Source organism: Nomia melanderi, chromosome 2, assembly GCF_051020985.1.
Source record: "Nomia melanderi isolate GNS246 chromosome 2, iyNomMela1, whole genome shotgun sequence".
NCBI classification, from domain to species: Eukaryota; Metazoa; Arthropoda; class Insecta; order Hymenoptera; family Halictidae; genus Nomia; species Nomia melanderi.
The window spans coordinates 6,370,721-6,398,713 of record NC_135000.1 but is presented as its reverse complement, the minus strand read 5'-3'; the positions used below and the strand labels follow the sequence as shown (position 1 = coordinate 6,398,713).

The window sequence follows — 27,993 nt, the reverse complement described above, 5'->3', positions numbered from 1 at the left end:
TGGAAAATGGAGCTGGAAAGTTGTAAATTTCAGAGGGTCGAAGTTAATTTTAATCGACGAGGCTTTGATGTAATACCCCGCTAACTTCTCGTCTACATTTCCGAAGAAGTTACGGCCAAATAGAATGCAGAACGACGATGGAAAGTTCCATGGGAGGGCATTGTTGTAATTAAATGCAGATGAAGCTTCTTAGCGAACGTTTCCGGGGACTTATTAACCCATTGCGTGCCAGTAACAAGAAATCTCGTTTTTCTATAAATACCTGGCTTAGGTACTTACCACATCAATTAAAAAAGTATTAAATCTCATTAGAACTGATTGTTTTCAAATTATTTTCAAATTTATCAAATGACAATAAGATATTCGACTACTTTAAATACAGTAATATAAGTTGATCTCATCGAAAATCATCGACCATGCATCCCAGTTTTCTAAGAATTAATCGGTACACGTTCTATTAACACTGAAACTACTGAACGAGTTAAATTAACCCATTTCAGAATGTCTATTTTCCAATATACAAATTATGAAGGTGTTTTTGCGAAAGATTCTTAACTAAACTTGTGTATTTTCATAGATATAAGACGAAGCGAGGCTTCGAATCTCAAGGAACGTGTCATAATTTTAATAGAAAATTAGAAATTCACTCTAATTGCTCGGTAGTTCTAGTGTCAAGACTTCGACACATAGTTCAATGTTTTACGAGAAGAAATTGCAGGAATTTAAGACAGTCTCGTCGTGTAACGTTGAACAGGCAGGATTGCCGCGGCGCGAAAGGAATCAGTGAAATCCCTCGTTCCCGTGCTCGGACGGGGAAATGTGCTTAAAAGCGTCGTCTCGAGAGCCCATCAACTCGATCCCGCTTGTTTACGACGCCCCCGGTTTATCGATGAAACAATCAGCGGCGACGCGGACCTTCCTGGCGAACGTGACAGTAATATATACAGCGACGACCGACTTTATGCGCCGATACGCGACGCGAAAGTTGCGTGATCAGCTGCGATCACGATACCGTCGCACTGCGTTCCATTTGTGGACAAAACACTGAAAATTCGACTATTCGGATAACGAGAATTTAAGGTTACCAATGAATGCTAAGTAGTCCCTGCTATACAGAATCATTTCCATTTGAGAAATACAAATTTTATAAATCAACTCGTTGAAATCGAAACGCGAAGTGTCCATTGTCGCTGAAGAAACTTCATACTACCCCCATAACGCAAACAAACATATAACCACCATATACTTAGCTCTATACCTTACAACTTTTGTCTGAAACATTTGTTTGTATCACTCATATTTTGTAAGTTATCGAGTTTTGTTCATAAAACGAGCGTTTGGTCGCACTGTGACATGTACGCACTGACCCCTGGCCCTGTCCGATTCCCGTCGCGAATTAATGAATCCACTGGGACAACGAGCTGATAATTAAGGGATTGTTCATATTCTATTCGACGTTGTTCTGCTGTCTGAGGTTTTCATTAGTATAGCGGAAGTTTCGCGTGCTAGTCGTTGCTAACTGGCGTTGTTCAGAGTTCGCCGTTTAGCTTCGCTCGGTGGCAATTAAACGTGACGCTGTGTCGTGTTCAAAAATTTCACGTTTCGATTGACAGCGGGACGGGGGGAGCGGCGCGAGTTACGGGACAGAGAGCGTTGAACAATATCTTGCAGTGTATGCATTGTTGGCGCCGCATTCCGAGCGTTTGTACACGAACAAAAGCGCCGGATTGTTGATTATTTTCTGCTTACAGAAACGCGGTTCTTTGTGGCGCGCGGATGCAGGGGATGGGATAGATTTTTCTGTCTTTTAAACTGTTCCTGGAATTCGTGGGAGGTCGAGTGGTAGCGTGGGAGAACCCTTTGTTCGGTTATTAATTGGTACATCTGTCTGTTGGGAGATGGATAGGTTAGGTTTAACATTTGTGTTACTGGGATTTGTTGTGTGAATATGTTTGTATTATGTTCGGTTCGGTTGAAGTGTTGAATAGGTAGATTAGAATCTAGATGATTAGGGGTAACTTAGGATTTAGAAATAGAGGGGAGGTTTTGGGTTAGGTCTAGCGATAGATTAAGTAGTAATCCATAGGTTAATAATAGATTGTTTGAAATATTGTGAATTAGATTTTGCTGGTTTTGCTAGTAACCTTTGGAGATAGATGCTTAGACTACTGTCATCCTTTGAGGATAGATTATTAGGTTTGTCAGTAGCTGAGTATGATTAGAAAGGTGGGTCTTGGCAATTGGTCTTGGTTAGGTGAAGTTTGTAGATAGATAGTTGGATAGATGAATGGATGAATACGTATACAAATAGATAAATAGATAGATGGATGGAGAAATTGATAGATAGATGGATTAATAGACAGATAGATGATTAAATAGGTAGATTGATCGATAGGCAGATATATGAATAAATAGACAGATAGATAGACAAACAGATAGATATATAGACACACCAAATTAGAACTAAATCTAACCAACACATAAATCTCAACAACAAACAACTACAAATACCTCCAAACACTTCAAAACACCTTCAAACAAGTATTTAATCTATCAGCCATTCTCCCAAGATCCTCTGTAATAAGCCATCTATCATTAACTAAATTTCAAACGTAAACCACCCGCTTCCAACACTTGCAAGCTAAAACCACACTATTCTCAAGCACGCTACCACCCACTCGAGTCCCACTTAGAAAGGTTAATCCAAAGATACATGCAACACTCAGATTATATAGACACATCAAATTAAAGTTAAATCCAACCAGCACAAATCAGAACAACAAACAACTACAAACACCCCCAAACAAGTCTCTAATCAATTAACCACTCTCCCAAGATCCTTTGTAATAAGCCATCTGTCATTAACTAAATCTCAAACACAAATCACTATCAACACTTCCAAACTAAAACCACACACTACTCTCAAGCACGCTACCATCCACTCGAGCCCCACTTAGAAAGATTAAACCACAGATAGATGCAACAATCAGTCGAAGCCGACTCAGAAACCTCCGAGTCTCGTGTTCCCTCGCCATAGCAGTGCTTTCACCCGACATTCCTATAAATAATGACGTTTATTATTAGACGCGGTGTCCATCGGTTTCCTTTCCAGCTATAAATGCGGCGCGGCGGTCTAATTCTGAAACGAAACGCGTATAATTAGAGCGGCGCGTAGGCCGCGCGTCGCGGCGGCAAGTGCGCCTTTTATTTCCTCGCGCGGCGCGTGTCAAGTTCGCGCGAAATCCGCGGCGACAGATAAATGGGGAACGAAACCGACTGTTTCTTTCGCCGCCGCGGCGGAACGCGGGCTCGTTTGTCCACGACGGAAACAGAATTCTTGCAAAATTCCTTATTGAATTCCTCGCTGACAGCTTTATGCGCGGCGCGGGCCGCTTTTCGAGAATAAACTCCGCTGCGCTTGCCAATTGATTCCTCTTTGATTCTTCTCGAGGTGGTAACCGTTGAAGGCTGTCACGGGTGAAATCTCGCGCGTAGTTTCTGTTGGATCGACTTATCGACAGCGGCCGATAGATGAAGTATTGCTGGTTTTTAGGAAATATGTATAAAATGTTCTTAGTATTCTGTATAGTAAATTATTCGTTAGTTTCGCTGTTTATGGATATTGCGTTCGCTATTTCAGTACGTGTGAAAATTTGTAATATGTACTTTGGGAGTCTTTGTGATTTTTGAAGTAGTTTCCGAAGCTGAGTATTTGAAGGTGATTTTATATAAATTAAATAATTACAGGTAATTGAGAAATATTTGACACTGGGGCAATACAATTTTTTGAATAGTATTTGATGATATTAGTAAGATCTAGCGATTGATAATTCTTCGAATGATCAATTATTAATTATCTAAATTACCAATAAGTAAATAATTATCAAGAACTAATCAACTAATTACCTAAATCAATCAACTAATTTCATGAGCATTTACAGTTATAACAACGATATCGTGTTTCCACAGTCACATTTATAATACTTCAGATAGATTACCGATTATAATTGATTCACGAAACGTCTCGTCATCAGTGTCGGATCAATTTCTGGCTCAATGACGCGCAATAGAGGTCCTTCCGCATTCCCCACCCCAAACGTTGCATAATTGAAGAGACAACAAGACGTTCCTCATTATTTTCGTCCACCGAGTCTGTATAGCTTCTTACGACGTTAACTAGACAAGCATCTAATAAAGCAATACCGTGGCAACTGATACCGGTCGTCCGCGGACATATTGAGCTTTCGTGTTGGGGAACCGTCGTCGACTTGTTTCACGTCGTGGGGCAACCTGTTGATGTCGGTCGCGAATTCGTGGCGGAAACAGCGCCAGGGAAGATCGATCCTGGCGATAAGGGAACGGTCTTTGCGGTTCTGCGATTCCTTCTGTCTCGTTGCTATGATAGTCATCTTGGAGAAATTGTCAACACCTTGGGACGCAACGTTTGTCACTTCTCTGTTGCCTGTGCACGGTTTACCTCGCAGATTTACTCTAGACCTGAGTTATAGAGGTTAGGATTGAGGTTTGACATTGACCTCTTGGTTACTTGGAATTAAAGATTTTAGCTGTCTAGAATAAGATTACAGACTTTGCTACTTAGAATTAGATTAAAGACTTAGCTACCTAGAATAGAGGTCTAATCAGACCAGCGATCGAAATAAAGTTCGCTACCAGAGTGCTTGACTGTATAGAATTAGACCTAACCTAGATTTGTAATTTAGCTACTTAATCTATGTTACCGAGGACACAAACTACTAGACCTTGTTTTCAAAGACACTGAAGTAGCTAACGCTACAATCATCATAGCTACAGTTAGCTACCCCAATCTTCAGTTCTACTAACTAATCTACATACCCACGACCCAGACAAGCGATACCCTATCTCCAAACGTCCCAATGCTCTCCAAATCCTTCATCAAACATTCAATCATGCTTTCTAACATAATTTACATATTTAATCTACGTGACCGAGGATCCAAACTAACAAACCCTGTCTTCAAAGACACTGAAGTAGCTAAGCCTACAATCATCATAGCTACAGTTAGCTACCCAAATCTTCAGTCCTACTAACTAATCTACATACCCACGACCCAGACAAGCGATACCTTATTCCTAAACCTCCCAGTGCTCCCCAAATCCTTCATCAACCATTCAACCATGTTTTCCAGCGAGCTGTCACCTAGGCTCTCCTCGGGTGCCGCGCAGACAGCATTTAACGACGTCGTCGTTAGTCGAAGACGCTACCCACGCCGGCTGCAACACCGCGGATAATGGCGCTGAAAAGCGCCGCTCAAACACCTGCATCACAACCAGTGACAATGTGTTTAACGTCTACGCGCCAGCCGCGGCATTATGCTCCTCTGTTGACGCAAACGACCGGGTTCCCCGGCATCGCATCGGCTGGTTTAGAAATTAACGATCCGCATTAGTCAGTCGGGTCTGAACCGAAATTCGGAAGGTTCGCTTGTTCCCGTTCCTTGCGGCTGGCACCGGGACAAAGGATTATCATCGATTGCGTGTTAACAGAAGCTTTGTCTCCCGGCTCTCATTGTCTTGTTTGTTCCCGCCTGCGGCGCGCCGCCGATAAATAATCGAGCCATTCCAGCTGATCTGATTAACGGGGCGGTCGCATTGATCAAAACTGTGTACAGTTTTCTGCATGAGGACTGGGAAGTTAAGACTCCGGATAATGACTTTGATAATTTGCACATTGAAATGGAGGAGGATCATTTTGGGATAATGAGTTCTTGGTTTCAGTTCGTTTAAAGAACGGGGGACTCGTATTTCTAATAGTTCATGTGGAATGTGGACTGGAGGGTGTAGTGAGAATTAAATGTAATTTGGTTATTGCTCCTTAGATATAACTTGTTAATTAATCTATAACGTAATTATTCAATATAACTACTAATTAGTTATAGTAACAGTTTTTAATAGAATAGATAATAATTGATATTGTTATAATAATTATTGTATCAATATTAATGAAATAAATATAACTCGTTAGTTAATTGATAAATCACTCAAATACAATTTGTGCCAGCCGTATCATATCACAGAACTCCTAGATTCAACGAGTAATTGCAAGAATTGATTTCTGAATTTGTATAAATTCATTTCGGTGACACAGCGGCCGATGTGTCAACAATTTTCCAAGTCGAGAAGCTCCTAGTTTGCTCGAATAATGCGAGCATCATGGATTCCCGATGTTTCCGTTCAGTCGATCGGCGTTCCCTGATGCGTGGACCGGGAAGTCACTGTTCCTCGGCATTGTTTCGCGAGCCAGTATCGATAAAAAGTGTTCCGCGTCGATGATAACCGGACCGTCGAGTCATTTGTCCCTGATGCCTCGTATTTTTCCTCTCTTTTTTTCGATCAGCGAAGGGAGCACTGCGGTCCGCTCGGGAAAAACCGCGTTTATCTGACAGCGCGGCTGAGTTTTCGTTTTCAAAGCTGACCGGGACGCGAAGCTTCATGTCATTTCCATTCGCCATTCGATTGGAGACTTTGTTCGCGTCCCATACATAGCGAGGGACAGAAAAAAGTTTGACTTCGCGCAAAGATTGATTATTTCGAGGCACGGTGTATCGTAAATGTTTGATTTGTAACGTGGATTTTCTGGCTCCGAGTTTTCCTACTACAATTTTTGTGAGATGCGAGTTGGAGGGAAGTTGTGAAATTGAATTGTGAGCTAATGTGAGGTGTAGGAATTTGAGTGTGAGGCAGAGACTAACTGATTATTTAACTAACGGTTAATAGGAGGTTGTGGGCATTAAATATGAGTTAATGGTGGGTTATTATATTTAATTATGAACTGCAGAAGGTTTTAATGTTTAATTGTGAGTCGAGGGTGGTGTTAAGATTTATTTATGAGCTGGAGAAGGTTGTAATAATTAATTATGAACTGGGAGAGGTTCTAGTGGTTAATTATGAGATGAGGAAGGTTCTAATAATTAATTTTGAGCTGAAAAATGGCCTTAATATGTAATTATGAGTTAGAGAAAGTACTAATATTCAATTATGAGCTGGAGAAGGTCCTACTAATGAATTATTATCTGAAAGAGGTCCTAATATCTAATTATGAGCTGCCAAAAATTCCAATATATAATTATCAGTTCTAAAACCATCAGTCAATATTTTAGAAAGATTTCAATCTCAATTACACTCACAAAAACTTCCGACATCTAATTATAAATTGAAACAAAGTCTTAATTTCCAAACACAGTCTAAAAAAAACGACCTAACAATACATTATCCATTAAAACAGCATTCCAGCGTCTTAATTCCTTTCTGAAGTCTCTCCCACTTCTCATTCGCAAGCACGAACATAACATTTTTCCTTAACCCCTTGCCTTACGATTTCTCAACTATGATCGATACAGTTACTTTGCAATTAATAATTTATTAAGAAAAAGAACAGATTTAAAGGCATATTCCATATAAATCTTTGCTCCAAAATATAGTAATTGATAATAGAAGATTAATATTAAATCTGAATTCGAAAGGATCGAGTAATGTTCATATTTTTTCAATTCTGTCTAAAATCTAAAATCTACACTACGCGTCTCACACGGTATTGTAAGGCAAGGGGTTAATGAAGACTTAAATCAGATTTCAAGCTACCAAAAGCTTCATATCCGTCTAATCTCGCAGTCCTCCAGCGGAATTGCTATAGAATTCAACGTCGGGTACTAAGTCGTCCGCCTAACAGCCACTTCCACCGTTCAAGCAGCATAGGTTACAAAGATCTGGTTGATCTCCAAGTCAATCGTGGCCACTTGGACGACCGCCAGCAGTTTTCAGGCACTCATTAGGTCTCCGTTTTCTATTGTACACAACGGCCGTTTAAGAGGGGGCCGGACGTAATGAAAATATTTATCCGCGCCGGTTCCGGTCGCGCGTGTTTATTCGAGACTGTCCGAAGTGCTTGCGGAATGAATTCTACGCTGGTGTTTAACTGTTATCTCATTATTTGCCAGACAGTTCGCGTTCGTTTGACTATACCGCCCTTTGTACTACTTGATCTACATTTACGATAATACTCTTTGAACTTTGCGGAAGATGTTTAGTTTATAGAATTAACGGAAAAATTCTTAACCGTGCTTTTTGAGGGAGAATAGAAGTTTTGATTCCGTGAAAGACTCTTGGGAAACTGTTTGGATTGCTGACTTATGGCGAAGGAGTATTAATCAAGGGGTAACTTTCTAGACAATATTCAGTTTCTAAAATTAATAGAATAATTTTTGATGGAAGTTTTTTGGCGGAGAATAGGATTTTTGATTTGTACAGGATTCTTGTGTATTTTTGGATTGGTGACTATGGTGATTGGAAATGATCGTTGAAGGGGTTGAACCAAATCAATGTGTAACTTTGTAGATAATCTGTAGGTTTTAAAATTAACAGAAAAACTTGTAATTAAATCTTTTTGGCGAAGAATAGGATTTTTGGTTTGTAGAGGATTCTTGGGGTATTTTTGGATCGATGACTATGGTGATTGGAAATAGTCATTGAAGGGGCTGAACAAAATCAATGTGTAACTTTGTAGATAATCTATAGGTTTCAAAATTAACAGAAAAATTTGTAATTAAATTTTTTTATGAAGAATGGGACTTTTGGTTTGTACAAGATTCTTGGGGTATTTTTTGGATCGATGACTATGGTGATTGGAAATGATCGTTGAAGGGGTTTAACCAACTCACTCGACACTTTTCAGTGACGATGGAAACAAGCCTTGAAATATACACCCATAGTTCCACTCCGATCTCATGAATATTTCATTTGAGAGTGCTGGGCTCATCGGTGAATCCTCGAGGACAATCCTTTAATCAACGAGTGCCTCGGTCGTGGACGCTGGAACGGACCTTTTAGCCGGTGTTTCGGTGGACGAATAGAGAACTGCCTGTTTGGGGATTACGTTCACTCGTGCTTTTATTGCTTCTGTTTGTGATGGTGCTTACAGTCGATACGTTGTATGGGTTTAGGGGGAACTGGGAGAGTCTAGATCATTTAGAGGAAAAACTGATCTAGTTATTAAGACTAGACTTAAATTTAATTTACATTATTTCTCTTCCTCTATGTATTATAATTTCTCTAATAAACAAGTTTCGAATGATATAGGAATATTATATTATTTAAATGCGATCATTTTGTAGTACACATACTCTAACGAGTTAGCACTGATGATTCAACCAGTGTTCTTCAAATTTCTTTCTACTGAGAGCTTATCCAAGTTTAAAAAAAAAATAGAACACATCTCAAAATTGCTATTAACCACTAAGAAACATTACTCACTACTTTTAGCAAAGAATAATTGTTGAAAAAATTAAATGAATAATATAGCAGTGCTTCAGGAAGCAGCTAACCACAAATCCTCTAACTCCACTTCAATCTACTACCCCACCATATTGAAACCTTCGAATATGGATCATCATCATCCCCAATTTCCAGTACATTAATCATAGATCATCCACGATATCCATCGGCTGCATCTTAATCATCATAAATCCTCATCAATACGTGCACCATGTACCTAAGCCCAACCAACGTCTCTAATTAAGCTTCCACACACATTCGAGTCAGTTTAACCCGTTATGCAGCCTGCAGACGCTGTCATTGACATTACAATCTCTCTTGATTTAGATCTGACCTGAACTTCAAGGGTAGCATTTAGATTTGACCTAAACTTAGAGTCAGTCCCGAGTTCAATCGAATCCTACAAATCTGTTTATTCGTTATTTATTCTTTATTTATTTCTCATATTGTTTATTATCCATCTCACCTTTCTAACGGTAATTTATATAAATCAGGTTATAGTTATACACGAAAAAAAGAAGTTTCCACTTAATAGTAATTAAAAAATAAATTCTTAAATCTCACTTATATTCGAGACGTCCCTAAGTGGTGTTATTTAACCCTTAACCCTTCGTCCTATGGTACACATAGGTGCCACTAACATAAATGACCAAAAACTAGAAAACTCAAAGAAAAAGGAAAATTGTAAGGATCTCTGCTTATGGCTGACAACTTAAACGCTAATCAGCAGTCTATACATTTCTAATTAATTTCTGCGCTGCCTAAAGTTTCTCCTCAAAACTCATCAGTTATTCTAGTGGCACTGTAGTTTTGAACCCTTAACAGTAAGTCACCTCTCACGTGACAACAATACTTTGTTCGTAACAATCGTACGTCACGTGAGAAGCGACAAAATGGATCCTGTCGAAAATCGCTGTCTATAAAATGTGGGAGCGATTTCCTTGTCAATTAAGCATCAGCAACGGAGCAATTAACATCGAAATTTTCGCATATTTACCGAAATCAACTGCAACCTACCGAGAATCATGTATAAAAAGCTAAAGTCCGATAAGGGTTGAAATAGATCGACGAAAGGGTCGATTGAAAAATAAATTGGAAGCATAGAAAAAGAGGATCGACACGAAAGGGGAAGGGAACGAACTGGCAGTGAATGGTTAGACGAGATTGTCGACGGTTAATTCGCACCGCGATGGCGGCGAATGGGTTTCACAGGCCGTACCAAAAGAAATCGCCGACCCCGAGCAGCGGCGGCGGCAGCAGAACGGGCTGGCGATCGCGCAGAAGCATCACAACAGCAGGTGCACCGGCACACCAACACCACGTGATCGCCAGTGCAGCCGCGACTGCACAGGCCAAGATGCAGGCCGAACAGGGGAGCATCGGTGAGCTGCGTGGATACCACAACCTGAGATCACGGAGGCACACTCTAGCCAACGTTCGGTGAGTAAACTATTGTACAATCTTTCGTGGAAACACAAAGCACAGTTTTCTATCGATGTAAAGAATGTTATATGGTAAGGGATATGTGAAATATGTGTTCTTTAAGGAATATAACAAGTGTGGAAAACAATGGATCAATGATCAATGATTAGCCCTTTTTACTTTGGAGGTGACTCTCAGTCACCACTTGATTTGATGCAGTAAAATTATAAAGTTTGATATTTAATGTTGAACGTCACATTAAAATCCGTAAGAAGTTGAAAATTATATATTAAATTCACATTAAAATTCACAAGAAGTTACGAATGATATATTAACCCTTTACACTGGGAAGGCGACTTTCAATCATCACTTGATTTGATGCAGTATAGTTATAAATTTTGATATTTAACGTTGAACTTTGTATAATGCATCGATACGTGAAATATTGGAATAAAATAGCTTTGTTCCTCAATGTACTTGTGGTTTTCCTTCGACTTAGCTCTAAAGAATATTGTCTTTGTGTTAAAATATGTTAAATATTTCTAGTGAGAAACATTTCAGTGCAAAGGATTAACACAGCAAAACTATGAAGTTGAATACTTAGTATTTGAAATTAAACTTTGTATTGTTATGTGAAATATTTGAATAAACTAGCTTTAAATAGATTAAATTAAATTGAATATTGTATTCTGCTAATTATTCTTTGTCGTATTATACAAATGTTTTGTTTTTATTCGGTGACCTAGATAATGTCCAATTTGTTGGTACACAGGTGTTAAATTCATTATTTTCTGTTACGAAGCCTGATTAATGGCTGTGCGAGTAACTTCATGGAAAAACTGAAGTTTCGAATTTGTTTTCTAAACACTCCCCTACGCTGCCCTGGGATTCCCAGAATAAATTATGAACATTGAGTGTTAAATAGTCCATAAGCAACAGCCCAGATTGTGCTCGACTGTTGTGAAATGATTGATTGTGGTAGCTTACGTCGCGTAGTACTTGTTGCTCGCAGTATTGATCAGTCAGATATCCAATGAGACTGCACGGCGAGGGCACAGATTGTTTATTCACTGTTTCCATAATCACCGTTCAGGCGTGCGTGAACTAGGAATTTTCTTTTCGACGCATTTAACTCTCGACGATAACAATCACCGTTAATCCGAAGCAATTTCCCTGAATAAACTTCATTTTTATATTTTCATTTAACAACGGATTAAACTCTGAATAAATTTTCATTAAAATAATAAAAATAATTCCTGTAATTACTGCACCGTGAAAATCCAGATTAAAAGCAATTCATTTCTAATAAATTATTCTTTTAATGGAATAATAAATGAAATTTCACTTAACAAAGAAAAGTAGGAATTATTTTATCAATAAAAACGGATTCAGTAAAAATATTTTAATACTCTGAATTTTATTGTTTTTAATCCGAGGAATTAAAACAGGTTTAATAGAAATATTTTAATATTCGAATATTAATATTTTTCACTCTAATGTCTGTAACAGATATGAAATTTTGCATAATTGAAAATAGGAGACAATTAAGTGAATAGAAATCATGAATGTGTAGAGTTTCGTTGGAGCTATCTGATTATTTCAAGTTTGAGCAGATGTCTGTTCGAGTCTGTCTTATTTCACTTCGGCGACAAATTGTAATAAGCCGGTGCCAAAAGCACCACGTGCCCGTGATCTATGCTGTAACGAAATCTTGTGAATCATGGAGATGCTGACATATGCGTGCGACCCTCCTTCGAACGACTGCCGGTCTATTAATGTGCAAATCGCTGCGAACTGTTCCACCGAGATAATGTTCGAGGGAAACGTCGAGTCAAATATTATTCTTTTCCAGTGTTTCTCTTGCCATCGACGAAATTTATAATATTGTATAAACGATACTCCAATGAATTCTATTGAATATAATTCATAAAAATCGTACAAAGCACAAGTGACTGATTTAAACAATTCTCTGTAATTTTTCTGCAAAGATTTTACAAAGCATAGGTTATTCATTTCTATAATATTCTATACAAATTTTGATCAAGATAAATGACTAACATTTACATTACTTTATGAAACTCTTACAAATGTGACAAATTTGTTCACTTCTATTTACTGAATATTTTATAAATATTCCACAGAACACAATAATTTGTACAGTTTTATACTCTTAATATTTTTAGTAAATTTATTAGGGTACGACAGAATAATATTTTCAGAAATTATTATTAATGTTAACTATAAGGCATGTGCATGTTGGACTGTTTAGATAGTCGTAAGTTTGTGTATCGACTTCAGTGGCAAGGTAATTGGATAGGACGGATGATTTTTGGCTAAGCCAAAGCTGAAATTTAATTTGACGCCGATGCTTGATCCTATTATGTGTCTGTCGCTTGAAAGAGCCGCCCGTTCTATTGTACAATAGGTCGGTGCTATTGATTTTAGAGGAGTACCATTGAGACGGCCACATTATTGGAAATTACATACCATTTCCTTTGTTGTGTCCATCTGCGATTCTATCTTTGTGGTCGCATGAGCAGAAGCCGCCACTCTGCCCTATACTTCATATCTCGGTTGCACTCTTCATGTGCCCCGAGTGTTACCCTTTCATTGCTACCTTTCTTCCACTTGTGAATCGAGGCAATGGATAGGAAATTGGCCATTATTAAAGTCTTGTCAGTGGTGAGTTATTGAGCACTGACCAACACGAAGCTTTCCAGAGCAGTTTTGGGCAGTTCAAACCATTTCAAACCACATCAAACCAGTTCCTACCACTTTACATTATCATATACCATCGTAGATTACTCTATGCCACTCTATACAACTTCATAATAGTTTATATTTCTCTATTCCAGTGCAACATAGATCAACTTAAACCTAGAAAAGCCCAAATCAATTCAAACTAGTTCATACCAGGTCATACAAGTTCACATCACTTTAAACAAGATCTAACTGGAGTGATATAGAACAATATAGAGTTATATGGCGTAACATGACGTGGTATGCAATGGTATGGAGTAGTATACAGTAATATGTAGTAGTATAAAGTGGTTTGAACAAGTTTGTTGTGGCTTGTGTTAGGTATAAATTACGCTATACAGTCTAAACTACTTCTAGAAAAACAGTAACACTTTATATTCTCTTATTTTCAAAAACCCAGTTCTACTATTTAACAACATAGCAATTGTTTATTGCTATATTTGAAATAGGACGTCTTCTATGAACGAAATTAAAGACATTGTTTCTAATATACGAGTGAACCAATATTTACATTGATACATGTTTCATACTACTCACCAGAGTGTCCTTATTTTCGTCTCGTCTTCTTCCAATCCTCTATCCCTCCTGCAGTAGCCTTTGTATGCAGATCAATCAGGATCTCCACATCCACAACGCACTCTCCTCCCACCACCAGTCTCACTCCCCATTGAGCTACACATGCAGTCCACTGAGTCTTTATACTCTTCCTGCTCCTTTTCATCCTCAACTGTGTCCTCTGCGTCCTTTACTGACGTAGCGACTGTTGTTTCCTGTACACTCTTCGTTACACTCATCTTCTGAACCACTAACTCCCTTTGCACAAATTTTTCAACCCTGATTCTCGCCATACAACTTTCATCTGATTTCTGTTTTGGTCTCGTAGCTGAGAGTCTCTTCATTGTTGGTCCACAGACGTTCACCTCTTGATCACGAGTGGTCTGAGTCACCTTTGGCTGAAACTAACAGAAAATATACAATTTTATTGTTTATAACTTTTTCTAATCCCAGCAGCTTCTAAGATATTGCACCAAATATATTTCCCACCCCTAAGACTTTATTCATCCTTTCAAAATGAATATCACTCAACAGAAAACATACAAGTTAAATATTTTTAACACAATTATTTCCATTCAAACAACGCTTCTGTAATTCCACGCTTACCCCAAGCTTCTTGAGCTTGCATTCAGGACAAAATGATTCATGCTGCACAGCCTGGTCCACTCCAGGAGCAGCCTTGCCCAAGAGGGGCAAAGCCTGTAATAGTCTCATCACGGATGAAGTTTGAGCTTCCAGTGGCTTTTCACATGGAATAGTGTCTGGCACTGTTTTCCCACATAAACAACAGTTGCAACGTGCCTCTGCCTCCGCAGTTCTCTTCATCTTCTGATAATGAATGGATTTCAGTTCCTTCTCAGACTCAAGCTTAGAGTAAGCTCCGCTTGATCGTAGGGTTTGAAGAATTCGAAGGAAGCTGGACTTCTCTGTCTGAGACGTGGCAGTGGTAGTGGTTGTGGTAGGCTGTTGGGATTCTCTCCAGCGAGTTAGACGCTCTAGAATCTCTGGTTCTGGGTCAATAATTCTGGTGACGATTCTGGGCTGCTGCGGGTGTCTAAGCAATTTTGCCGATGGCTGCGTTTGCATCCCAATGTCAACTACTGTTTGGGTTATTGCTTGGGTGGTGACTTTGCTGGTTTCCATTTGAGTGGGCTCTGTTTGAGTGACTTCCATCTTTAGGTGTCCCTTCTGGTGAGAAGGCAGTAATTAATCAAAGAAATTGAGGTGTATTTCTCAATCAGTTTATCAATAGTAACTAGTGTCAACTCGGAATTATATAAATTAATGTGATTCTAGAATCGCTTGTGGAACTGTTTAAAAAATTGCTGATAATAAATGTAGAAATAAATATCACTAGGCCTCTATTGGATGAAATATTAGCTCTAAAATAGAACTATATGAGATGAGAATCAGATGAAATACTCATGATTAGACTGTCAGTAACTGAAATACTAGAAATTGATAATATACTGTAACTGAGGGATGTTTCGACTTCTCTGTTTCTTCTCGTTCTATTTTCTCCACTGGCGCCTGTAAATAAATGCTACATTATCGTCTCTGCAATAAAGGAAATCACTTTGAAGGTTGAGAACTAACAATAGGGGGTTCCGGCATGCAAGTACAAATGGGTGTAAGCTGTTCTGCTTTGACTGGATCAGGAAATTCTTCAGCCATTGAGGGAAAAAGGTCTTCCGCTTCTAATGGAGCTTCTACACCGGGAATCTCATCACAGACACATTCTTCGTCAATGCTGATTTCAATCTCCTCTTCTTTTGGAGGGGGTTCCTTCCTTTCTTCTTTTATTTCGTCGGGTACTTCGACTTTTCCAATTTCAATTTCGACTTCTAACTGAGTCACTTTTACTTCCTCTAATACCTTCACTTCAAATTCTACTCTCTCCGCCTCTAGTACTTCCACATCTATTTCCTCTTCAGCATCTGCTTCCTCTAATGGTATTACAACAATTATTAATTCCTCTGATGAAGGTAATACTTCTTCTATTGGTTTTATTGTGTCTTCGGTCAGAATCAGATCTACTTCTTCTTCAGGTGGTATTTCTTCAAGTTTTTCTATTTCTTCGATCGAGACTATAGGTATTTCTATTTCTTCTTCCTCTGGTGGCATTTCTTCTTCTTCAGTCTTTGGTATTTCTTCTGCTGGAGTTGTGGTTACTTTAATTTCTTCTTCCTTTGGTAGAATTTCTTCAAGTTTCTCTATTTCTTCAATAGGAGCAACAACTACTTCTAGTTCTTCCTCTGGTAGAATTTCTTCAGGTTTCTCTATTTCTTCAATGGGAGCAACAACTACTCCTAGTTCTTCCTTTGGTATAACTTCTTCAGGTTTCTCTATTTCTTCAAAAGGAGCAACAACTACTTCTAGTTCTTCTTCTTCAGGCTGCAATGTTTCTTCTACTGGAGTTACATCTACTTCTATTTCTTTCTCTGAAATTACTTCCTCTTCAACCTTTGTTATTTCTTTTTCTGGGATTATATCTACTTTTATTTCCTTTTCTTCTGACATTTCTTTTTCTTCAACTTCTACAATTACTTCTTTCACCGATACAACTCTTTCATCAACTGGTATTTCTTCTTTTTCAACCTCAGCTTCTTTGTCTCTCAATTCCTCTTTAGCCTCCTTCACTTTTGCTTCTTTAACTTCTTCTTCTATCACTATTTCTTTTTCTAGTTTCACTGTCTTTTCCACCTCTTCTCTTAGAGATTCATCCATTTTCCTTTCCACTTTCACTACCTCATCAACTTCTATCTCCTTTTCTTTACCGATCACTTCCTTTTTCACTTCCTTCCTTTCTACCAAATCTTCTGTCTTTCCTAATTCCTTATCAATTATCACCTCTTTTTCTTTAATCGTTCCTTCTACTTCCACAACTTTAGGCTTAATTGCTTTCTCTTCAAGAACTGCATCTGCTGTCTTCTGCACCTTAGTTTCAATGTCAGGTGGCAATGTCTCTTCAGTAGTTTTCTTTTCGACTTCAGCTTTCTTTTCCTCGGTCACTGGCAGTTCCCGAACGTCGTCTGCGATCTCCGTCGGCGATTCCATTGCTTTACCACCTACTTCAGGTTTCACTTCATCATTCACTTCAACGATATCCTCCGGAAGTGGTGTCCTGGGATCCCGTTCCATACGCTCTTCAGCACCTCCTTCTACGACCTCCGCAAGTGGCCTCGCTTCGATAACTGATCCCTTAGGTTCTGGTATCGTTGCTCGAGCTTCCTCTACTTCTTTTTTCGCCTCGCGCGGTTCAAGTTCTACCTCTGGAGCTATCTGCCCCCCCTCCGCCGCTTTCTCCATCTCGCCGGATAGTGGCTCGGCAGCCTTTTCTGTGACGAATTTCATTTCAACTTCCCTCTCAGCCAACTCATTCCTCTCGTCGTCTTTAACTTCCAAGAATACTTCCTCTTCTACCTCAATTTTCATCTTTTTCTGTGGAACGAAATTTTGGTTGATACTCGGTAATTTCTCAGTGAGATTCCTTTTACGAGCGCTTTATGACAAGAAGATTCGTGTAACTAATTTATTAAACGAGTTTCAAGAGTGCTAATTATAGTAGACCATAGATAATAATTTTATCAGTTACACCAGTGTATGCTGCTAGCTCCTCTGCAAGGATTCGTGCATCCTCCTTTAGGACACTGCAGTCTGGACAATTCTAATCGAGAAAACAGTGTTTAAACATTTTTACAATGCAATTTGTAATATTAACCATTACAAAATACGTACTGCTATTTTCGAACGAATAGAGTGCACCATGTTCTGCCAATTCGATAGTTGATCTAAAGGTACCGAGGCATTCTCCATTTTCTCTGAAACCATGCTACTTTCCTTAAGCTTCCTCTTATCATTCAGCTGATCGTCACCATCAATCTTCCTAGGTTCAATATCCTCATAGAAGACCTCTCTTTCCAATCTTTCATCTTCCAAATCTTCCTCTGTCACAGTCCTAGATGGCAAAGTCTCCCTGGCCGAAGTAGCAACAAAACTCTCGGAAGCTTCAGATTTGGCTACCATCCGATATTGCACAGGTTCATCCGTCATCTGCTCAGCAATTTCAAGCAAGCCACACTTTTCCAGCAGCTCCCTGGCAGTGACGCGATTTTCCTGTAGAGCTAACTTCTCTTCCTCCGTCAATCCTGTAGTAGATAACTGCAGATCATTGCAATCAAAATCTGGGGAGCAAAATCTCCCTGGATCATCCAACTCAGACAAAGAGCCCAACTGAGCCAGCAACTTCCTAACTTCTTCCGTTTCAGCTTCTTCTCTTGCAAAATCTTCTGGGCGAATGCCTAGTCCAGTATCATGGATGTCCGGATGAGCTGACATCATAGTGTCCTTCGTTGGGACACCAGCAACAGCTGATGTATCAGCGACAGTAGCAAAGTCGTCATCCCTGCCAATTAGAGCTTCTATCTTGCCTATGCTCAGGTACTTCTCTAGCTCGCTTCTACAAGTGGCTAATCTCGATTTTAGTGCCTCTATTTCATCCACCATGTCTGACTGAGTTGGCGTCGTAGTGTCTTTCTTCCTGACTCCTGCCACTGCTGCTGAGTCACTGACAGTAGCAAAGTCGTCATCCCTGCCTATCAAAGCTTCTATCTTGCCTCTGCTCAGATACTTTTCTAGCTCGTTCCTGCAAGTCGCCAACCTGGACCCTAGTTTCTCCAGCTCATCCTCTAACTGACAGATGCGATTCGCCATCTGTTGATTCGCCGCGGTTTTCGTTCCCAGCTGTTCCTGCAGGCCGCTCATAGAGCTAGCTGCGTCCTCTTCCAGCTTCGCCCAGAGCTCGTCCGCCTGCTGGAGTGTCCTCATGTAAGCCCCCTCTCGACGCTCCAAATCGGCGATCTGCCTTTTCATGCTCAGCTCCGCTTCTGCTAGCTCCTGCAGCTTCTCCAGACATTCGACGTCTGTGGACTTGATTGACCCACTGCTGGGTACCTTCTCCAGCCATTTCTTCTTACACTCCAGGACACTGCATTCTCCTATCCAATTAGGGGTTGAGAGTAACTTTGACATTCTTTGCAACAGTTTGGCTTCACTTTTTAGTGACAGGGTACTAAAAAAATGGATAGAACGAAGTAAGAGTTACCAGCCTCGCAAGAGCCGTCATCCTCAGCAGCCTTTCTAGCCTCCCTCAGCTTCTGCGCCTCGCTGGTCAGCTGCTCGATCCTCTTCCTCTGCTCCTCTTGAAGCTTCCTCGCCTCTTGCACCCTCTTTTCCTTCTCCTCCAGGGTAGCCATCTTCTGAGACCAAAGTGTCCTAGCCTCTTCAGTCCTTTTATACGCTTGCTTCCTCTCTGCTTCAGCTTCTCTGACTCTGCAGTCGAAGTGTCGACTGGGAGTACTCGGACAGTACTCTTCCCCTGCAGCAGGTCCCTCGAACTGCTTCTCCAAAAGTTTCTTCAGGCTGGGAACCCCAGTTCCCTTTGTCATCCTCCAAACGTTCCAAACCATCACTGCTGGCATGGAACACTCCAATATGTTCAAACGTTCTCGAAGATCACCCTGTTGCTTTTCCAGTTCCTCATTCCTCATCTCTCTTTTGCCAATTATCTCTCGAAATTGACGATTGCACTGGCGATAACACTTAGCGAACTTTGATTTCTGAACTGATACTTTCTCTGCCAGCTGGTCTAGGGAACTTTGCTTGCTAGTTTTTGAAATTCCCTGGGATCTGATGATGCCTTCGTCACTTTTGGACGTCTCTTCCAATGCTTCGAGACCTTTTTTGCCATTTTGAGATACTGTGGCACTTGTTTGTCTTACACTTGCTGCACTTGTTAAGGTTATAGATTCTGTCTTAGATCTTTCAGTTGTAGTCCGGGATTTTTCGTGGCTCGTTAGATTCTCTGATTCAGTTGGAGTGACTGAATCATCAGATTCTGGTTCCTCAGTGTCTACGAACTCTTCGAGGTCCTCTTCGTCTGCCATTCTTATTAAATTTCGAGGAAAACTTATGAATATCTTTTGGTACAGATGTTTGTGTTTGTTTTGTATTTTCCGAAGTGTTTCTGGTATTCCGTAGTGAATTTCACTTGCCGACAACTCGACATTGATTTTTCCTTTCCCGGGAGTCGAGTCATTTGACTAATTTACTGGAAACGCGGTGAGATTTCTTCTACTCCATGAATTTATGTATTCGAGTTGAAGTTTGCTGAGATAACTGCGAGATACGAGGTTCCTCGATTCAGTTTGATCGATACTCTTTTCCTAAAGTAGTACAGACGGTGGCGAAGAAGTAACTCGACGCATACATGAATTTTTTCGAAGATTCTTTTACATTTATTTGTTCATTGTTAAAGCTCGACTCTCGATTGAAATCTTCTACGTTCCGTCGTTGGAGTTTGGAGTTGTCTCAAGTATAAATTCCTTATGAAGTTTCGATGCTGCAGCTTACAATTAACCGTACCACCCAGGAATTCAGAATTAATATAGTTACACTACAGTTCCCTAACAATATTGCCTACAAAATTTACTGGATATAATCTCGTGGCAGAATTCAACGCCGCAAACAACCGCTCTTCCTCCTTATTCAATAAGATACCCCGTCTTGGCGTACCTAACGTCGTTATAATTTAAAGGCGAGCAACTTTGATCGTTCAGTAACAAGGAACGTTCGCCTAAACAATTTCGAAATTGTCTAAAGTGATTTATCAGCGGGAAGGTTTCAAGGAATTCAAACTTTCTGAATTCTGTAAGAAAAAACTTATTCTGTCTATTAATTTTCTCTTGGGTTGACTGTTAATAATTTTCATTACAATTTCTGTACAAACCCACAGAAAAGTAAAATATTTTTCATATAATAATTATTTACAGAAGGATCTCCGATTCTAACCCATTTTTAGAATAATCCACAGTTTACCTACGCGTTTCACAAATATTAAACAACTACGCTATTTTACATTTCCACATCCAACAGTCGGGAAGCACAGCTGAATATTAGATCGATATTCCCCAATAAAATTTTTAATCCGGCGTGCAGGAATTGTTTCCATAAAAAGTCCCAAATCCATACAAATATTTCCAACAGCACTCAACACTCCAACAAAAGGGGTGTCCAAAATTATTCATAACTCGGTCCTTTTGTGCCATTTCAATTCTCCAAAAATTGCGAAACAAACGTCAACCTCGTATCTACAATACATTTCACATGAAAGGGTAAAAAATTCTCGTTTGGCAAGCACCATTAAAGAAATTCGAAAGCTTTAGTAACGAAGATCTCCGGGGATCTTCTTTCCACGACACGTGGAGAACTAAGGAATCAGAAGTCAGGAACAGCGTCGTTTAATTATCGCTCGTGTGCAATTTTCCAGGACCACTGGGAAAGAAATTGCACGGCTCTCGGGGCCGTGCAATTGCGGTCAAGTTTCTTGGGAACGTTTTCATTTAGTGCACCTCTGGATAAGATCCTCAGTGGTCCCTGGAAATGGCACGTGAAACCTCCTGGAGGTTCCCTATCGTGTATCACGCAGGTACTTACAGGTAGGATCGCTTCGTTGCGTTTTCCTTGGATGACTTGCAACGATAATGGACGCTGCGTTTAAGACGGAAGAATTTCCGACGGTTGTATTATCAACTGGGTCGCGCGTTACGCTGTACTTCCCGGCCACACTGTCTCAATGTCCTCTTTATACACGTGTTATTCTTAAAAGCCACTTGTGAAAGAGCCATTTTTGTGAGAATAGTGCTGCGAGGAAAGTGTCTTTGGCTTTTTCAAAGTTTACTTAGCAGGATTTAAACTGTAAATAATTATTTTTCTTGGGAGTCACTTCAAAGTACCATTTTTTTGAGAATAGTATAACGAGGAAAGTGGTTATGGGTTTTTTAAATTTTACTTAGCAGGATTTAAACTGTAAATAGTTATTTCTCTTGGGAATCATTTGAAAGTACCATTTTTTTGAGAATAGTATTACGAGGAAAATGGCTATGGGTTTTTTAAATTTTACTTAGCAGGATTTAAACTGTAAATAGTTATTTTTCTTGGGAGTCACTTGAAAGTGCCATTTTTGTGAGAATAGTATGACGAGGAAAATGGCTATGGGTTTTTTAAATTTTACTTAGCAGGATTTATACTGTAAATATTTATTTTTCTTGGGAGTCACTTGAAAGTACCATTTTTGTGAGAATAATACTAAGACAAATGTGTCTTTGGATTTTTCTAAATTTACTTAGTAGAATGTAAACTATCAATAGTTATCTATCAATAAATTAAATTTTATACTCAGTGATTATTCAAATTAACCCTTTGGCTACTTCATTGAATCCTTATCGTTTGAGAGATTTTTATTTTAGTGTTTTCGTAGAAGTAATGATAATCAGAATATATTTTAGATGCTCTGTTCGGAAGAAGCGCAACAAATAAAAAACTGTTTGAAGTGAACAACAAAACTCCAAACGTTCAATGCAGGAATATTGAAATATAATGCTAATAAAGTGAAAAAATCGAGGACGTTCTGCCAACGCAGTAACTTATCAATTTTCCTTTAAGGAAAGAGCGAGGCTCGAAAGTATCCAATATCCGGACAGCTAAAGAGACGTTATGAGCAACAAAAGTCCGACCAGTTAAACATGCATTTTTTGTGCAGCAGACGTTAAAGGATAAGCCGGCATAAGCCAGTTTAACGGTAACGTGCCTGAAAAGGAGGTTGACCTCACCTATCCTCCACTTTCTCCGCCGCCCTTCTTTCCCCGGCCGTCGCAAAATCAATAGTATCGGTGTACCGAGTTTATCCCGCGTTTGACCCGAGCCGTGAGAGCCGAAAGTTCACGCGCCGACGGAACCGGTGCAAGTTGCCGGAAGCTAACCGTTACGATGCTTCCATCCGACCGTGAGCTTCCGATCAACTTGCCCGGAAAATTGTTTCGATAATTTCGCGTCAGCCGCGGCACACGTAACTGTGAACTGCAATTGCACGGTAATTAGATTCTGAAGTTGTTTTTTGAGGGCGACTATTATTCCGAGGTAGACGGCTGGCTCCGCGGAATGAAGTGGGTCATGTACATGGACCGAGAGAGTCCTTATGCATTTATGTCGCGTGTATACTTGCGTAGTAAACGGAGACGAGTTTTGTTGACAGGAATTATTTGTATCGTGATCTCGTTTTTAACATAACGGAGCTTTCCAGTTGATGGGAGACATTTCACTGCTACGTGGATGTTTTTAAAGTGAGATGTTTGATTGGTAGAACTGTGTAGGAGAAGAGATATATTCCGTAGGTAAGTTAAAGGTGAAACTAATTAAAAGCGATTTAGGTTTCACCGAAATATAACTTGTTTGCTTCAACTTTTCCCAGGCCTAACCCAGGTTAATTAAAACTTTCCCCAGATCTAAGTCGAATTAATTTAGACTTTTCTCAGGCCTAACGCGAACGAAATCAGACTTTTACCAGGAATCAGTCAGAATGGTTCAGAATTTTCCTAGATCTGACACAAGACGATCAGACTTTTCCAAGGCATCATTCAGAATGATTCAGACTTTTCCCAGGCATCATTCAGAATAATTCAAACTTTTCTCAGATCGAACCCCACTGATCCTGAAATCTTGCAGGTATACCTTTAATTTAATCAGACTTTTCCCAGGCATAATTCAGAATGGTTCAGATTTTTCCCAGATCTAATACAAACAATATCAGACTATTCCTAGGTATAATTCAGAATAATTCAAACTTTTCTCAGATCTAACCCTAATGGATTCAGACATCTTTCAGATATACCTTTAATTTAATCAGACTTTTCCCAGGTATAATTCAGAATGGTTCTTCCTTTTTCCACATCTAACCCAAACCGATTCAGAAATCTTTCGGATTCAACTCAAACCGAATCCGACTTTTCCCAGACCTAGTCCAAATAAAATCACACTTTTCCCACACGAAACCTCCATCCATTCAAACGTCAACCACACCAAACTCAAATTCATTCACACTTTCTCCGGACCTAACTCCTACGTGCAGACATTTCATGGTGACTGTCGTCGAATCAATACACCAAATATGACGCAAAACCAACTTCGAATAGTTACGGACAAGCCAATAATGGTCTCATCAGCAATTAATTTCGTAGACTATGTAGCCAGCTTAGGAGCAGAACAGACTCGCCTATGATCTCGGCTAACATCATCGATCCCCCAACCGAGCCCACCGCGGGCGAGTTCCGCAGGAAGACGAACGACGTCCTCCGGCATCTGAACCGGAAACAGGAGCGCCGGGTAAAACCGTTACCGCGGCCTCTCTGGCGCATCGTTAAAAATTGTACGCCGCCGCCGTTCTTCGGCGCTGGGAAACTCGTTAAGAACTTTCCGAAAGTCTGACACCTTCCAGTGTAATACGACTCGGATGGACTCATTTGAATAATTGAATCCCGCCTACGCGCGGCAGCAGGGAAACCATTTTTTCAACGAGAAAACGAACATCGACTGGGGGACGAAGACAAATTTCCTCGGATTTCGAAAACATTTATCATCACGCTCGAGCAATTCCCGCCTTCCTCTGGGAAATCTCTTTCGTATTTCCCTGTTGCGATCGCGGAATGATGTTTCCCGTGTCATTAGACCTTCTCTCGGCCGTTTCCTCGCATCTTCTTACCATTTAACACTGAAACTACCAGACGCATCAAAATGGCTCATTCCCGATTTTCTCTTTTTGGAATTATTCAAAAGGTGAAGATGTTTCTCTGAGAAATTATTAAATACATTGATTCAGTAATGTGTAAATTAAACTGTTGATCAATCAAAATTTCAGTAGATGCATCCTTCGAGTTCTTATAGACGAATTTCAAAATGGCAATTTAACTGCTAGTTTTAGTGTGAACTCACTAGATGCTTGAATATTGAATTAAATAGATACACTCAGGTGTACAACATATTAATATCATCAGATTTGAAACGTACATAAAATAGAGATAAATATCAAATAAAATATACAACTGAAATATATATTAAACAACACGTACAACAAGTATAAAGTGAAAATCGATGTTACATGAAATGTATATAAGGTACAGGAAATGAAACAAAATATTATTGATAATAATGAAAATCTAAAATAGAATAAAATAAAATTCAGCGTGAAATGTGCACAGAAAACAATTGGATATTAACGGATTTCGATTTTCTTGGGAAATATTCGATTCTTTTTTCACCGAGTTGATTACCATTGTTAGGACTGGAACACTTGGAGCTCCAATCATTCTTCATTGCTCGAGAACTTCGGCATCCCGTTAATTGGTCCTATTCAGACAGGGGCGAGGAGAGTGAAGTTTTCGATTCGTAATTAAATAAGTTGCGCGCCGTCGAAACGACGGACCTGCCGCGCCTCCTGTAAGTTATACGAATAATTCTATTCCGTCGTTCTGTTTCGTTCGGCGTGTCTTCCCGTTGCAACGAGAGCCTCAGGCTCACGAAGTCTCCATGGGGAACCGGGTTAATTCACTCGATCCAGAGAATTGTTTTTCACTTCAATTCCGGGCGAGCCGTTCTCGCGAGATACGAGCGGCCGCCATTTTCGACGACGCTCAACGGTTTGTTAATAATCCAAGGAATCCGCGGCTTCGCGTTCTCCTCTTGAACCAGTTCGTGCAATTTTCAACGCTGCGTGTACCTTTCGAAGTGAATCCGGTTTTTTAAAAATTTTATTGGCAGCGACTTCGTCGACATTTGGAATTGTTTACAGAATATTTATTTTTCATTGTGTGATGTTGGAAATATTAGAGGTATAGAGAATATAGGTTCGTAGTTGTAGTGTTTATAAATTGTTTCAGATGTTTTTGTTGTTGTGTAAGGTTTTGTTGTGTTTTATTGTATGATATTGTGTTATAGTTCTGTTTAGTTAGTGATCAGAATTTTAATTACTTATTATTACTGAAATCACTGAGATATTCAAGTTATGAAATTATCTAAGAAATACTCACGTTAAAAAATACACAACGATTTTAAAAATAAAGGTTAACAATTTCTATAATGAGGTACTTACATATTAGTTCAAATGCATGAAATACAGAAAGATTTGTTGAATAAAGTTGAAAAATTTCTATAATAAGTAACTTATAAATTATTTCAATTCCACTGAATACACAACAGTGTTAGAAATAAACTTTAAAAATTCCTGTAACAAGATACTCATAAATTATGTCAAACGTTCAATAGTTCTACTGTCAACGCGAATATTGCCATCTAAAAATTACAGATCAAGTTTACTTTATTCAAGAAAAGGAGCCAACTTATCGATACTATTTAGAGAGTCGGCTCTTCCCATCTTTCTCTTTTTTTTCTTGAACCACGGGGACAGGAAAGCGAGTTGTTATTGCATGGTAATTGGAGAGGACCGACGACTATTTGCCTTCGAATAATTCACGTCGAAAATTGCTTACATTTACGAGGACCCCGTGGAAGACGCAACGGGTCCATGATTATTAGGAAAATGTCAGAGGGAAAAGGTCGTCCTTAATAGTCCGTAAGCAGAATCGAATTTCGGTTGCAACTGGAACGAAATTAATTGATTCCGCGGGCTCGCGGTTGTACAATTTACTCGCGACGAGGAGAATACCATTAATTCTCTTTTCAGGCTGCGACACCGGTATGTGTTCAACAGAGTGTTATTTGACTTCCAATTGAAATGTTGAAATAGAAATAAATCGTGCGGACTGTGGTTAAAGAGGAAATAATTTGTGGAGGATGCAGCTCGTTGTTATCTCTGCCATTAAACTTGAGCATCCATTTAAATTGCGGTGTTCGTAGTGGCCGTCTCATTTTCAATGAGAAAAAAATGGAAAATGATGAACTTTTTGGTAAATTAATTATTAAATTTGAGTGAAGATGACTTGGTCACTTGTAGCTTGAATTATAGGGTCTAAGCAATCTATTTATATTCTAATGATCGAAGAAAATAAATAATTACAGAAATTACAATCAATTTCTTTTGAAAATTAATTACTAGATTTGAAGGAAGGTAATTTGGTCATCTGTAGCTTAATTCATGGTATCTACAGAATCTACCTAAATTCCAACGAGAAGAAAACAGAAGAATCATAAAAACTACAATAAATACTTGAATCAAACAATTCCCACGTTTAAAGCAAGATGATTTCGCCATTTACAATTCAAATCGCAAGCTCCCTATAGCATTCCCAATGCTAAAAAGGAATCCAAAGCTTCCAAAAACTCCAGCAAACAGTCCCCAGAGCAGATTGCCACAGCCAGGGCAAGACGACTCGTTCATTCAACAGCGATCGCAAGACTCGTCCCCGAGAAGACGAATTTTGAAGCTGCATCCTCGGCTTACCTGGTAATCTTCGCGTTTCAATCAAAAGCGGAGGAATCTCTTGAAATCCAAGAGATTGCAGTAAACAGTTTAGAAAACTGATTGCTGGACTTGAAGCGAGATGATTTACCCGTTGCCCCGGCGAGACCCGGGCATTAAAGCGTCCCGGAACGAATTTCGAAAGCGGAGCATCCGTTTATGAGATGATCTTCGCGTGTCGATCGACTGCCGCGGAAATCCTGAGGATTCCCCGTGAATTTCCAAGGAGCGTCGAATGGAAACTGAATAAAACATACGCGGGAAAAAGGGCGAAATAAATTTCACGCCCCGTTTGGGCAGTCGACTTTCGATCTCGCGGGAAATTGATTTAGCGAAACGATTCGGCGCCGCGCGCGCGTGTGCGTGCTGCATCGACGTCAATGAACCGCTCGAAAAGCCCCGCTGCACCATTGCATATTTTACTCGGGCACACGTCACGAGGCGGCCGGTGACGTCACCGGTAACCTACATACTTTAAGAGAAGGAACGATTCTGATGCGGGTCGCGGTCCGCATGCTGGCCGTCTAGGCTGCTTTCGCTAGGATACGCGCTGCGCCGACTATGGATGCACTTTACGTGCCGAGTGTGCACACAGGGTGGGTTCCCTGAGAGAGATGTGCGGGAAGTTTCTGCTTTTCGGGC

The 27,993-nt window shown here is 39.8% G+C and overlaps 2 protein-coding genes across 2 annotated transcripts in view; one reads left to right on the top strand and one right to left on the bottom strand.

Annotated features, from left to right (window-relative positions):
• The window catches only part of LOC116424646 (uncharacterized), a 101,305-nt gene extending 86,157 nt beyond the window's left edge, over window positions 1–15,148 (bottom strand). The window contains exons 1-2 of the mRNA XM_031971356.2: window positions 14,652–15,148; window positions 14,028–14,449 (exon numbers count right to left, since the gene is read on the bottom strand). Of these exons, the coding sequence (XP_031827216.2) occupies window positions 14,099–14,449; window positions 14,652–15,131 (831 nt within the window). The 5' untranslated portion in view covers window positions 15,132–15,148 and the 3' untranslated portion in view covers window positions 14,028–14,098. The remainder of the gene's footprint in view (window positions 1–14,027; window positions 14,450–14,651) is intronic.
• LOC143174264 (uncharacterized) overlaps window positions 1–27,993 on the top strand; it is a 59,137-nt gene that overhangs the window by 10,848 nt on the left and 20,296 nt on the right. Inside the window, exon 4 of the mRNA XM_076364939.1 lies at window positions 10,521–10,748. Within this exon, the coding sequence (XP_076221054.1) occupies window positions 10,521–10,748 (228 nt within the window). The remainder of the gene's footprint in view (window positions 1–10,520; window positions 10,749–27,993) is intronic.